General features: G+C 38.4%; 2 protein-coding genes across 2 annotated transcripts; both read right to left on the reverse strand.

Annotated features, from left to right (window-relative positions):
* Positions 1-189: 189 nt before the first annotated feature.
* On the reverse strand, positions 190-9,230 carry LOC109210297 (ATPase ASNA1 homolog 2-like). Its single transcript, XM_019373700.1, has 11 exons — positions 8,978-9,230; positions 7,530-7,741; positions 7,385-7,447; positions 7,177-7,287; positions 6,459-6,533; positions 6,282-6,350; positions 6,140-6,205; positions 5,755-5,832; positions 5,577-5,675; positions 1,866-2,000; positions 190-609 (listed from the first exon to the last, which is right to left on the reverse strand). Exons 1-11 carry the CDS (start codon positions 9,108-9,110, stop codon positions 472-474), a joined length of 1,179 nt encoding a protein of 392 aa, XP_019229245.1. The 5' UTR covers positions 9,111-9,230; the 3' UTR covers positions 190-471.
* Positions 9,231-11,064: 1,834 nt separating this feature from the next.
* LOC109210291 lies at positions 11,065-12,330 on the reverse strand. The gene is made up of 4 exons (XM_019373693.1): positions 12,179-12,330; positions 11,589-11,892; positions 11,474-11,501; positions 11,065-11,324 (listed from the first exon to the last, which is right to left on the reverse strand). Exons 1-4 carry the CDS (start codon positions 12,328-12,330, stop codon positions 11,065-11,067), a joined length of 744 nt encoding a protein of 247 aa, XP_019229238.1.
* Positions 12,331-14,867: the final 2,537 nt, after the last annotated feature.

Consider the following 14,867-nt stretch of genomic DNA (forward strand, 5'->3'; position numbering starts at 1 on the left):
GTAAATAGCAAGTAAAATTGATGTGAAAAGAGAGGTCTTCTTTTTTACTCAAGGGGGAAAATAAGTTTCGCAAAGCAAAAGAAATTGGATATTAATGATTTCTCTTCATATTCATGCAATGTATCAAAAACCATACAATCGAATAGTTGAGTTAAACGGGATGATAACGGTTGAACTATCAAAGAGATCTGCCACCAAAGAAATAATAATTTTCCAGTCAACCAAACATCGTAAATATCAGCACAAAACTTTTAACTGTTGTTGCCTCGCTGAAAAAGAATCTGTGTTTCCCTGGTAAAATGCCTAGTTAGAGTGATGATGAAGCCTATCTATAACCTCCTCCTCCCCCTAACCCTAACCCTACCCCTACCCAAAAAAGAATGAAGGATATTATCACTCCTAACATGTTCAGAAAACTATAACTAGAATGCTGACTATTTGGTAAAATACATCAACTTTTGGAATAAGATTTTATTTCCAAACCATATCCCCAAAGAATTTTAGTCCAGCGACGCCCCTTATCTCCACGTCAACCAATGGTGCTTGGATTATCTTTAAACTTGCTAACTCTGGATCTTTAGTGATCATATCAAGAGCACGCATCTGATCCTGCAACGTATAAACAACTGAGACATCAGCAAAACTATGCAAGAGAAGATCAGGGAAATTAGAGATTCACAGTATAATGCAGTTTCTAGGTTAATCTAAAAGTTTCAAGGTCTTGAGTTTGCACTTATAAGATTAGAATATAGATGTAAAGGATTAGATTGGTTAGTGTTGGCATCTTGTCATGATATAAACCCCTTATATGACAGATAAATTTTGGCCATTTGTTGAATGACTGAAATTTGCATCAGGAAAGATACCATAAGACAGAAAAACTTGAGAGATAGAAGATACCTAGAAATCCTAGTAATTTTTCTCTTCTATATCTTCTCGTCTTATACTCTCTATGTAAGACCATAAAACATCAAACTAATCTAGATCAACATTCATATTATTTGGATTCAAGTTAAAAAAACTAATGCTACGTCTTTTATCAACGCCAAGTACATTTTCATTTGTGAATCTCTAATCTGACATCCTATTTCTGTTATAACATATGGTAGCTCTCAGTGCCTTCTAATGAAATCAACAGCATGCTTGATTTATGATGTATTGGTTGGTCATGAGTACCTTTTCTCGTGCAAAGTTTGTTAAAAGTTGCAGATATAGAAATCAAAGGATAATGTGACACATGGAAAAAACTTGGCGCAACCCAGCATACGACAAGTTATGAAACAGTTAGCATTTCCATAAAGCTGAAGACATCAGAACCAATGTGTAAAACCTCCTTGAAGAGTACATCTGGAACTACGAAACATACACATGGTGGAAGTGTACATTCAGGACATCCATGCCGTCTTGCATAACTTCTCCTAAAAGTGGTATCTACAAGGCCTTATTAGAATTAGTTTTCAAGAGTTACATCTTTTTTGCTCAATAATTGAGATATATCAATGGTTTGACACAAATAAACGATTCAAAAGAAATTTATTCCCTACTAGAAATTCGGACACCTAGCTCAGCTTCCTTTACTAGCTTCACCGCCTTCCAAGTGATGCAAAAAAGAAATGGAAGGGAATCTGCTGTAAATCCTGTGGACTGGGTATTCTTCATCTAACTTAGGTTAATACATTTTTTAGAAGGAAGAAAAACTTAGGTTAATACTTCACAAAAAAAACTTCTCGTTTAGCAGTATAATTGGGAAGAATTTAACTAAAAAGAGAGATTCATCTGGATCAGAATCAACCATTCAACAATTCAAGATATGGGATGAATCAGAAAGTTTCACTAGGCTAAATATTTGAAGAGTCAACTGTTACCTTTCTTCTCATCACACAGAACTTGCAGTCCGATGCAGACGGAGGTAGGACTTGGTTGACAATAAGTCTTCTTACCGGGATAGTTTCCTTCTTCAAGGACGCACAGAGCCGTGAAGACTCATTTGCCGCCATAACCTGTACAGAATGTTTTTTTTTCCACAAAGAGGTCACTCAACAATTTTTCAAAAAGAAGTTGCAAGCACAGGCAAAGAATAGCTTGTCCTACATGAGATGTTTTGGTCAATTCATATTTGATCAGTTGAGCATAAGTAGCACTTGAGGTACTACAGGTAAATGTGTTTAACTGAGCAAGGAAATCCTGATAATAATACATGAGAAGCAAATATAGTAGAAATGATAATAATACATGAGAAGCAAATATAGTAGAAATGACACTGGCTTCTGAGACAATAAAAAATAAGCATAAATGATATCATAGGGCAGCATACTTGCTTATCTATTGCTCCAAGATTATGAAAAGCCCTAAAAAGAAGGTGAAAGAGCAGCACAGAAAGATATTTATGCAGCAATTATCTGCACGCATCTTATCTCAGACACCCAAAGGAAGATGTACAATCTTATCTTCCCACCACGTGATTTAGGAGGATTAATCCCGAGTGAGAATCTTACGACCCGGCATATGCTTTTGATTATGGACTTAGAGATCAGGTGGACGAGGAAGAAGAGGGCTATGTCTGGTATACCTAGGGTCAGGTGGGGTGCATTGACTAAGGACAAGGCCCAGGAGTTGGGGGAGAAGTCGCTGGCTATGGGGGCCTGGAGGAGTAGTGGGGATGCGAGTTGTATGTGGTCTATGACAGCTAATTGCATTAGAGAGGCGGCGAGAGAGGTGTTAGGGGTCTCAAATGGTTTTTCTGGTGGCCATAAAGGGGACTGGTGGTGGAACGAAGAGGTTCAAAGGAAAGTGGAAGCCAAGAAAGTGGAAGCCAAGAAAGCGGCATATTTGAAGCTAGTAGAGAGTATAGACGAGGGGCAGAAGAGTGCTAACAGGGAGGGGTATAAGAAGGCTAGGAAGAAGGCGAAGTTGGCGGTTACTGCGGCTAAGACTGCCACATTTAGTCGTCTATACGAAGAAATTGGGGATAAAGGCGGGGACAGGAAGTTGTATAGGCTAGCGAAGGTGAGGGAGCGGAAGGCCCGGGATCTGGACCAAGTGAGATGCATAAAAGATGAGGAGGGTAGAGTTTTATTGGAGGGGTCACAGATTAGGCAGAGATAGCAGTCTTACTTCCATAGGCTCTTGAATAAAGAGGGAGATAGGGGCATTGTGCTGGGGGAGTTGGAGTACTCGGAGCGGCAGCGAGATTTTGGGTACTGTAGACGTATACGAGTGGGGGAGGTTGTAGGGGCTATGTGCAGGATGAGTGGGGGTAGAGCGACGGCGCCGGACGAGATCCCGGTGGAATTCTAAAAGAGCGTGGGTAAGGAGGGCTTGGAATGGCTTGCTGGGTCGTTTAACGTCATTTTTAGGACGCAGAAGATGCCCGAAGAGTGGAGGCGGAGTACGATGATCCCGTTGTACAAGAATAAGGGGGATGTCCAAAACTGCAACTATAGGGGTATCAAGTTGTTAAGCCATACGATAAAAGTGTGGGAGAGGGTGATTGAAGGGAGGTTGAGGAGGTGTGTGTCCATTTCCGAGAACCAGTTTGGTTTCATGCCGGGACGGTCGACCACTGAGGCCATTCATATTGTGAGGAGATTGGTGGAGCAGTTTAGGGCGGTGAAGAAGGATTTGCACATGGTGTTCATTGACTTGGAGAAGGCCTATGACAAAGTCCCCAGAAAGGTTCTATGGAGATGTTTGGAGGCTAGAGGAGTGCCTGTAGCATATATTAGAGTGATTCAGGACATATATGATGGAGCTAAGACACGGGTTAGGACAGCAGGTGGAGACTCGGATTACTTTCCGGTTGAGATGGGGTTGCATCAGGGATCAACACTTAGCCCGTTTTTTGTTTTCCCTGGCGATGGATTCTTTGACACGTCACATTCAAGGGGAGGTGCCTTGGTGCTTGTTATTTGCGGATGACATAGTCCTGATTGATGAGACGCGAGGCGGCGTTAACGAGAGGCTGCAGGTCTGGAGACATACCCTGGAGTCTAAGGGTTTCAAGTTGAGCAGGACCAAGACAGAATACTTGGAGTGCAAGTTCAGCGGTGTTACCCAGGAGGCGGACGGGGATGTGAAACTCGATACGCAAGTCATTTCCAGGAGAGAGAGTTTCAAGTATCTGGGATCTATAATTCAGAAGGATGGGGAGATAGATAAGGATGTCACACACCGTATCGGAGCAGGGTGGATGAAGTGGAGGCTCGCTTCCGGTGTTTTGTGTGGATAAGAATGTGTCGTTGAGACTTAAGGGTAAGTTCTACAAGGTAGTGGTTAGACGGACTATGTTGTATGGGGCAGAGTGTTGGCCAGTCAAAAACTCTCATGTCCAGCAGATGAAGGTAGCGGAAATGAGGATGTTGAGATGGATGTGTGGGCATACTAGGTTGGATAGAATTAGGAATGAAGTTATTCGAGACAAGGTGGGAGTGGCCCCTGTGGAGGCAAAGATGCGTGAGGCAAGGTTGAGATGGTTCGGGCATGTTAAGAGGAGAAGCGCAGATGCCCCTGTCAGGAGATGTGAGAGGTTGGCCTTAGGAGGTGAGAGGAGGGGTAGAGGTAGGCCAAAGAAGTCTTGGGGAGCGGTGATCAGGCGGGATATGGCGCTACTTGAGCTAATCGAGGACATGAATCTAGATAGAAGGGTGTGGAGGTTGAAGATTAGGGTAGAAGGTTAGTAGGTAGTCGTGCATCTCCTTTGTCTTCTCTAGCTCAATAGTATTAGCGCTAGTACGGTACCCTTTTTTCCTTAGTTTGCTATATTTGCATGTCTCATTTCGTTGTTACTTGTCATTGATAATTCCGTAGTTTGCTAGTAGTACTTCGTTCATATTCTCGTCTGCTGCCTTGGAATTAGTTTTCTAAATATGTTATCTTGCTACTACTTATTATCAGTACCCCTTTCATATTATCTGTTGCTATCTCCGATTTAGTTTTCTAATTATTGTTTTGCTATTACTTGTTACCAGTGCTTCTCTCACCTTCTTTAGCCGAGGGTCTATCGGAAACAGTCTCTCTACCCTTCCAGGGTAGGGGTAAGGCTGCGTACATTCTATCCTCCCCAAACCCCACTTGTGGGACCACACTGGATTGTTGTTGTTTGTTTGATATAGGAGGATTAAGATGAATGCACAAAGAAATGAAGGTTTTTTTGTTGGGTAATTGAATGGAAGATAAATCGAAAAAAAGGAAAATTGTTAAAAGAGTTCAAGAACTTGTCACAAAAGCAGCCTTTTTCAACCAATGAAGTCACCAAAATTCCAACATCTTTCCACAGCCATGATAGCAATGTTTTTTTTTTAATTATTCTTTAGTTTCTCTAATATGCATTACTTAATTTGATCCATATTTTTCAAACCCTGAGAAGATATTCTGTAGAAGCCTCTATATGATGAATAATAATGGACTTGCCGGTATAACACCCAACTCTAAGGAACACGAATCACATTAAATGAAATTACAAGGGCTGGGAGATGCTATTTATGATTGGACGCTAAAGTTAGAGAACTGATTTGCTGCAAACTTATGCTGCCTAGTTCTTAAGTTAAAATAAGAAGACAAGGAATTTGGCGCATTACGGTGGGGATTGTCACAATGATAAACTCTGTAGTTGCTGAATCACGGAAAAGATCTCGAACTTTTGCCATCCTCTCCCTTAATTGCTCAAGCTTGTCACTCTGCAATGAAAAGAAATGATGTTCAATGCAAAGTAATTAGCACAGCAGGAAAGCAAGTATTGCAACTTTTAATGCTTACAGCATCATTTTCTTGAGGCTCCGCCTTGTTGAACATGGATTTTAAAGCTGAAGTTGCTGATGCTATTTTCTTTTTAAGCTGTGACACACGAAATAGGACTTATAATGCTGAAGTGCCCAAAAGTAATACTTTGCTTGACAAACTCGAAATGAAGGACTGTCACAAAGTCTCACATTTAAACATGCTAAAACCACTGGAATATGTTATGGTTAAGAGGAGAAGAAAGACATCCTCACATTTAAACATGCTAAAACCACTGGAATTAAGTTATGGTTAAGAGGAGAAGAAAGACGTATCGGCTTGAGAGTTCTCATTCTGAAACATGGAAAAAATTTGATGGAAGAAATAACCTATAATGTCCTTCTACTAGCATAACATTATTTACCTTCATCATCTTGCCTATTGATGCATCCAAGAAGTCCGGAAGTGATAGTAGTCTAAGTGTGTGCCCCTGCAGTATCAACATGTAAATGAAACTTTAAGCCCAGAGAACAAGTTTTACACTAAGCCAATTTCTTTCAACTCACCGTTGGGGCTGTGTCAAAAACTATGCGAGAGAAGCTACTATAGTCTTTTGATTCAAGAAACTGCATGACCTGCAGAACCATCCTATGGTCAAAGTGACTGGAATAAGACAACAATAAGACAGTTGTTTATGTGGAGCATTGATACTAAAAACAGCACCGAACAATCACTGTACATGCCTTGGAAATTGCAATAGCCTCATCTAGACCAGGTGGAGGAGTGTCCAACAGCTCTCCAAGTTTTAGTTCTCCCAACTATCACAAGTTAATAAGAGCAGAGTCAGATACCACAAGGAATCTTGCAGACATCATACTTTGCCGATTGCCAAAATCAAAACTTTGTTTAAACAGTTGCTATTCAACTGCTGCAATAGAGAAAGAAACTTGAACCTGAACTTAACATGTAATGTCGAGTTTAGAGGCTTTACCAATTGAAACAACAACCAGAGACATGGTGAATTGCTTAAAGATCTATGATTAAATCAGATAAACTGGTAGTTGAGTAGTACTCCCTCAGTTCCCTTGTACTTGTCCAGTATCAGTATACTATAAATAAATTTTCCCTTTTACTTATCCACCTTAGCAAATCGAGAGGGAATTAATTATATTTTTTCAATTTTACCCTTATCATTATGCTACTATTTCCTAAACTAATTGGAGTAACAGTAGTCAAATTTAGATTTCCAAAATACCATTAATAAGGATAATTTAGTAAAATAAACACCTAACTAATGCTTTCTTAAGGGGAGTGCAAAATACAAACTGGACAAGTAAAGGGGACCAGAGGGAGTAGGAAACAAGGAGAAACAAAGACTAGGCATGCACAGTTAAAACCAAATGAAATGAGAGGATTTATTTGGAAAAGAAAAACAATGAAACATTTTGCTTGTGCTGTCACCTGCTCAGCAAGCATTCCGAGACCCATGCTGTCCATAAAATCTTTGACACCTCTGCCACCTTGTAGTTGGCTTGTAGCACGGAACTCTTCCCTTGTTTTCTCTGGGTTTATCTATTTGAATATCAGTTTATTATAAAATATATTTGCCTTAAACAAGTGGATACTGTGCTCTAAGTACCAGCATCACAATCATAAGGAAGAGATATACCTCTAGTGCATACAATGGAGAATCCACTCCTTGAACCGGAACAAGTGCCCCTCCAGTCAAATCCTACAGAAAACACAAAATATTAAATACATTGACTTTTACCCTCTTTTGGAACACTTTTAGAAGAGAAGTACGTAGCAGTTACCTGATCAAAAGAATCACTCAAAGAGTGGGCAGGGTCAGTTGAAACAACAAGAGTCGGGTGACCATGATTTGCAAATTTTACTGCCAGAGAAGCAGCACAGCTAGTCTTTCCAACCCCTCCTTTCCCGCCTAACATGAAATACTTCCGCTGTGTCCCATGAACCATCTCATTGAAGCCAACAAAAGCTTCAGTAGGAGTTGTAACCGATCTTACTACAAAGATAAAAGGAACTTTAAACAATCACAAAGTTGTTCTTTATAAAACATCTTAAACATTGTTCTGTGTAAAGTCAAGAATACGTCAACTCATAATTCTTTTTTAACAATTCAAGTTGGCATTTAATGTTTACAGTTATATGCAAAGTAGCTGCGTGAATTCTTGTTTCACACGTATTTGTCCTAAGTTTTAACAATCAACTGCTACACTAGATATAGTATAACTTGTCATTAGAACTCGGGTGGAGTCGACAGAATGCATAGAGCAAGATACAAACAAACTAAAAAGCAGGGTTTCAAATGCTGAATTGGCTTTAAAGATGTGGTTCCACAAATCTTCCACTGTTGGTCTCACACAAACACCTAAGTAGAATCAGGACTACTGGCTTCTCTTTTGAGAAATAACTGACAAAGTTGAATCACTCCTTGGCATTTGCATTTTTCAAGTCTGAATTCATTGCGGGGACAAAGGTCTTCTTTTTATGTTTTTAACATTGAACACCACTTGCATTTGTTGGCACACACTAGAACAACAACTACTACTCTTAGTCCCAAAAAAGTTGGGGTCGGCTGTATGAATTCTCACTGACAAGTTAATCCATTTAAACTCATCTCATGCCTATATTATGCAAAATATAAATGAAAAGTACTAGAAAATCTGTATATTTTCTAAACCTATAAATCACTGAAAAGCTAAACCACTCCTAAATAGTATAGGACCTACAGTAAAAGTGCTAACGTCTAAGATATATTCTCAACTAATATGTAACGCCTATATTAGACTTTTTTTAGTATTACTTGTTCCTTTCGCTTTGTTTTCTTACTATCTTGCTATTGTTAGCTTGGTGCTACTGCTTTTCTTTTCGTCTTTTGTGAGCCGAGGGTCTATTGCGTGAGCCGAGGGTCTATCGGAAACTGTCTCTCTTGAAGAAGGTGGGGTAAGGTCTGCGTACACACAGCCTCCCCACACCCCACTTGTACAAAGTGCTTCAAAGACACTGTTTTTACACCTCGAACCCGTGTGACATTACACCCTAAAACAAATGCATATCTACCTAAAATACCCGAGTCTTAAAACAACTGATAAAGTTCAACTACATACCTTAATATTTCAACTCCCATATGCAGATATAAGAAGCATTCATAAATAAGAGCAACACATGTTTGATCAAATTACCCAATGAAAAAAAATTAAAAGGCATTGAAAATACCAACTTTATAATGGAGGGTTACCTTGAAATGGGGATGTGAAAGGTTTTGAGCTGAAACTTGTTGAAAAAGAACTAAAGCTTCTTTTAGTGTCCTTCATTAAAGAAAAATATAAATTGGTTTTTGCAGTTTGACGAAAAAAAGAATTCATGGCCATGGCTATGCCGAAAAATATTAATTGGTTTTTGTTTCAGGTTAAAGCTTATTTTGCAGCAGCCTAAGGAAGAAATGTGATGGTGGAGCAAAATTTGTTTTGGGGGTGTTTTGGAGACTTGGAAAAGAAGATGGGGTCGAAATTATAATTTTTTGGTTTTTGTTGGATGTTAACTTTGGTCTTGGAACATATTTGGATATTAACATTGATCTCCCAAGTTGTCAATTGAGCAAATAAGAGTTTCTCTTATTCACGACGATGTAAAATTGTATATTACCTGTAACAACTAAGTTGTCTAATTTTTAAGCTTTCATTCTTTATGAAGGGTTACGTATAATGTTATTTTAATTGACCTGATAATATAAAAGTTTCTTTACACATGTCGACATTTATAAGTAAAATTCTCAAAGAAAATCCCTAATGAGGAATTTCCCAAACAATATTGATCCTCCCTAATTCAATAAGAGTTGAAAATTGCAAAAAAATTCTAACCGACCTAGCCTAACTAACCGCTACTAGCGGGCAAAATATAAATGTTGTGGAGATTCAAGCTTCATTCGTGATCGTGTTGCGCAAAAGATAGTTGTAAAGGAACAATTGTGAAATGGCAACCCTTGCTTTGATTGTTTGTTTAGTTTTACTTTATTAGAAGAGAAGCGAGAAAGGGGTTAGCATAAGTGAGAATTCTCCACATACTACAGGGGAGAATACACTTTTATATTATTCCTCGGTCGATATTCATTATCTAGTTAACTTAATGACAAGAAGCTTTTTCCCCCCTAAGATGAAAATCACGTTTAATGTGAATGTGAGATATTTATCATTCGTTCAAAAAATTCACCTCTAGGGTCCAAAATAGGATGATAAAAAAAAAAGGTCCAAGAATTTCTTATGTTAATTCTTTTATGGAATGTCCCCAAAGCAACGAGGTCCAAAATTGAATCCGAATTCAAACTTGTTCACAAACAAGTTTGGAAAAAAAATTTAGACTCAAAATAGGTATTGTTGTTGCAACCACTAGTGCTTGCATTAGGATAGTCTGTCTACATCACACCTTTGGAAATGCGTGAATATGGGGTACTTTATGCATTAGGCTGTCTCGTTTTGCTTTATCGAGACAATGTCAGCAAAATATCTTCTATTTTCCACTTCTCATTCTCTTTTTTCCCCAAGTTTCTACTTGGACGAAAGCCACATATCATGATTAAGAATTAAATGCAAGATTTAATTAACCAAATCAAGCTCCAAACCATGATTAACGTTTAAGTTATTAACAAATATTTTTGATAATTTTTTTTCCACGTTTCTACTTTTCTCTACGTTTCGGAACTTCCGATTTCTGTTATACTAAGAACATCCTCTTGTTTTATTGTACTGCTAGAGAATAGAGATATATATTTTTTGTATTTTGAGTTAATATATGTAATTGTTCTTGGTTGTGTTGCCCTTTAATTTTTCTTTAATGTTTAACCGTTATTATATTATCCTCGTCCTTCTTATTGTACCTTCATCGTAATTTGTTTAATTAAAATAGTGGTGGGTAAGATAATCTTAGTTTTATTACAGTTCTAATGGATTACTATGATAGCTCAATTGAGCATTATCGATATCCGTATAAAATTATCAATTAGCATAATTAAAAAGCATCCACTTATAAAAATAAACGGATTCCTGTGAGCTTGGTGAATCTGAGCTCAATTTCCAGAATCATCCAAGCAATTAGGTTTGAGAGTAGAAGGGGTTAGCTTAAGAGAGAAAAGAGGAATCACAGAGAAAAATGAAATCTGTATTTTGTAATGGATGAGTACAACTTTATATACAATTACACACTAACTCAATTCTGTACTAGCTTAACTAATTACTTAACTACTGGGTCCCACAACTATAACCGACTAACTAACAAAACTGACTAATAGCTCACACCCCCTCAAGCTGGAGGGTGCAAGATGTTAAGCAGTCAAAGCTTGCCTAGTAGAAATGCATGCTGAAACTGTCCAAGACCTTTAGTGAGAAGATCAGCTAGCCGATCTTTAGTCCCCACAAATTGTGTGCTAAGTACACCTTGTTTGATCTTGGCGCACACAAAATGGCAATCGATCTCAATATGTTTGGTATGCTCGTGGAAGATATGATTGGCTGCAATCTGGAGAGCAGCCTTGCTATCACGACAGACTTCCACATGTTTCTTGATAGGCACTCCAAGTTCAGCAAACAGTCCTAATAACCAGAGTACTTCTGATGTCACAGCTGCTAGGCTTCTAGCTTCTATACTCTGCTTCTGCAGAACTTCTTGACACTATATGCTACTTTTTGGACTTCCAAGAGATGAGTGAGTTGCCAAACTTGACTAATACCCAGTTACTAACCTTCGTGTGTTTGGACAACTTGCCCAATCTGCATCGCAAAAACATGTCAAACCATCTCCACTTGTACTACTCAGAAATATCCCCATGCCTGGTTCATGTTTTAGTATTTGACTACTCTCATAGCAGCATCCCAATGAGAATTTTTGGGCTCTTGCATGAACTGATTGAGAGTTTGCATTGCAAACACAATGTCTGGTCGTGTGATAGTAAAATAGATCAACCTACCAATCAATCTTTGGTATTCACTCACACCTGTCAGGATTTCATCACCTGTAGTGCCAGTGTGTCTGTCAAACTCAGAAGAAGTGAACTTCTGGTTGAGATCTATGGGAGTTGAGACAGGCTTAGCACCACTCAATCCCAAATCAGAGCACGTTATTTCCTCTGATTCAATAGAATCCCTTCTTTGGATCTCATGACTTCAATTCCCAAAAAGTATTTGAGATCACCAAGATCCTTCACCTTGAACTTCTGATGAAGGACAACTTTAGTCTCATTGATAAATTCCTCACTATTTCCAGTGATCAGTAAGTCATCCACATATATCAACACTGCTACAAAGTCATCTCCTTTCCTTTTAGTGAATAATGAATAGTCATATATACTCTAAACATATCCTGCAGTTGTTAAGGCCTCACCGAGCTTATTGTTCCACTGTCGTTAGGCTTGTTTAAGCCCATATAAGGATTTCAATAGTCTGCAGACCTTTGTCTTTCCCTATCTCCTAAAACCTTGAGGAAGTTCCATACACACTTCCTCGTACAAATCCCTTGCAAGAATGCATTATATACGTCCATTTGTGATATATTCCAGCCTTTAGAAGCAGGAAGAGCAATCATAGATCTCATAGTTACCATCTTGGCGACTGGTGAAAAGGTTTCATTATAGTCTAGGCCTTCTCGTTGGCTATAGACCTTGGCTACCAACCTGGCCTTGAATCTTTCTACCCACCACTTGCTTTGTATTTTATCTTGTACACTCATTTTGACCCAATAGCCTTCATGCCTTTTGGAAGGTCAACAACATCCCAAGTTCTATTGTCCTCTAAATCCTTGATCTCAGTTTCCATGGCTTCAATCCACCTTTTGTCCTTAGATGCTTCACTGAAGGTTTTTGGTTCTGTTAGTGCTGAGATTCCAGCTAAGAAACTTCTACATTTACTAGTCAACCTGCTATAGGATAGATAGTTGGATAGGGGATAAGAGGAACTCTTTTTTGTAGTGGTCACATAGTCCTGCAACCATAGAGGTTCCTTTGCAGTTCTTTTTAATTTTCTTACCTCAGTTGACTCTTGTTCAAGAGCTGCTGGGGGATTCACTTCATTTTCCTGCATTAAGTGTTGTTCTGGAACTGCATTGCTACTTATTGGTGCATCAACATTATCATTTTCTGTTGCTGCATTTTTGTAATCTGCATTTGCATCATCATCTGAATTTGCTGTTGGTGAGTCTTGCATATCATGGATATTTGCTTCTCCAGTTCCTTCATGTTCTGCAATTTCAGTCCCTGCATTGTTTTCAGCACCACTCCCCTCAACAGACTCCGCTAAAGTGCTGCTTGCAATTCCTTCTGACTCTAGATGCATATTGCCATGGGAGTTCTGTAAAGGTTCAAATTGTTCCAGGCCTGAAATGGGATCTACAGTTGTTGTATGTCATTCTGCATTGTGAGATGTGGAACAATGTTTGGCAAATGGAAAGATATTCTCCTTGAAAATAGCATCTCTGCAAACAAAGAAATAATTAGTATTCAAATCCATTCGTATGTAGCCTTTTTATGTTTCTGCATAGCCTTACAACTGATTTTGCTCTTGGTGAAAATTTTTCTTCCTTAACCAAATTAGTGGCATAACAAATACACCCGAACACTCTAAGGTGAGACAATGAGGGTGACTTGTTATGAAGGAGATCATATGGAGTTTTACCATTCAACAAATCAGTAGGCATTCTATTTATCACATACACAACTGTTTTGATGCATTCACCCCAGAACTTTTTAAGGACACTTGTTTGAAACTTCAATGCCCTAGCCGTATCTAGAATGTGCCTGTATTTTCTCTCCACTACTCCATTCTGCTGTGGAGTGTATACATAACTGCTTTGATGAACTATCCCATAAGCATCAAACAATTCATTCATGTGTTTTTTAAAGAACTCTGTGCCATTATCTGTTCTAACTACCTTAACTTTGGACTAAAATTGGGTGTGCAACATGGCAAGAAATCTCTTCAACACCACAACAACATCACTTTTCAATTGAAGTTAATGCACCCAAGTATGCCTTGTATTATCGTCCACAATAGTTAGGAAAAAATATTTTCTATCATAAGTGGGAAACCTATATAGTCCCTAAACATCCATATGCAAAAGAGATAAAGGATTTCACTTCTACTCATACTTCTAGGAAATACTAGCCTACTTTGCTTGGCTAGTGGGCATCCAGGGCAATCATTATTCACTACTACATCTACAGACTTGTTATGAAACAGATCCAAGTTCTTCATAGTACTAACTGTAGCATGCTAGCCTTTAGTGCCATAAGACTCCGTCTTCTTTATTACTCTGTGTAGTCGTAGTTGATGCAAATTTCCTTATCCCTTTGATGAATTTTTCCAAGTCTCCTTAGAAGTTCTTCTTCAATATGTACAGACCACCTCTTTCTCTACCAATTTTGCTCACTTTGCCATTGTAGAGATCCTGAAACAAACAGAAGTCAGGAAAGAAATTCACTCAACAACACAGCTACCTAGTTAGTTTGGATACTGAGATTAGGTTGAACTTAAACTCAGGTACAAACAAAACATCTTCCAGCTTCAACTCATCACATATAACAACATCTCCAATATGTGTTATATTAGACTTCTCTCTTGTAGGCAAATGTACTTGATCATTGTCACATTTGTTTACTTTATTCTTAGGGTGTGTGTGGTATTACGGAAAATATTTTCCAAGAAAATATTTTCTTGGAAAACAAGTAGTAATCTTTTTATTTTTCGGTGTTTGGTACGCAAATCAAGGAAAATATTTTCTCAAGAGTATTCATAAATAATTTTGATACAATAAACATGAAGCCATAAACTTTCGAACCAACAACTTTCCGAACCCACAAATTTCATAAACTTCTGAACCGCAAAACTTTCGAAACCGCGAAATTTTGAACCCGTAAACTTTATAATTTCTAAACCCGTAAACTTCGAAACACATAAACCTCCGAACTCATAACTTTGGAACTTGTAAAATTCTGAACCTGTAAACCGAAAGATGAAAAAAGTAAAACTGAAAATTTATTAAAAAATAATTTTTTTCCCGGGGGGGAGGGGGGGTGCAGAAAAAAACAGAAATCTAAAAATTACAAAAAAAGTAAAAAAAAAAAAATTCTTGTGCGGGAGGGGGGG

The sequence above is a fragment of the Nicotiana attenuata genome, unplaced genomic scaffold, assembly GCF_001879085.1.
Source record: "Nicotiana attenuata strain UT unplaced genomic scaffold, NIATTr2, whole genome shotgun sequence".
Taxonomy (NCBI): Eukaryota; Viridiplantae; Streptophyta; class Magnoliopsida; order Solanales; family Solanaceae; genus Nicotiana; species Nicotiana attenuata.

Coding starts and splice junctions, on each gene's coding strand:
- LOC109210297 (XM_019373700.1), bottom strand. CDS start 9,110: ATGGCCATGAATTCTTTTTTTCGTCAAACTGCAAAAACCAATTTATAT. Junction 7,448..7,529: donor TGAGTGATTCTTTTGATCAG/GTAACTGCTACG, acceptor TGTTTTCTGTAG/GATTTGACTGGAGGGGCACT. Junction 610..1,865: donor TCTGTGTGATGAGAAGAAAG/GTAACAGTTGAC, acceptor TATACGTTGCAG/GATCAGATGCGTGCTCTTGA.
- LOC109210291 (XM_019373693.1), bottom strand. CDS start 12,330: ATGGTAACTATGAGATCTATGATTGCTCTTCCTGCTTCTAAAGGCTGG. Junction 11,893..12,178: donor GGAGATAGGGAAAGACAAAG/GTCTGCAGACTA, acceptor TGGGAATTGAAG/TCATGAGATCCAAAGAAGGG. Junction 11,325..11,473: donor AGTTGTCCAAACACACGAAG/GTTAGTAACTGG, acceptor TCTGGTTATTAG/GACTGTTTGCTGAACTTGGA.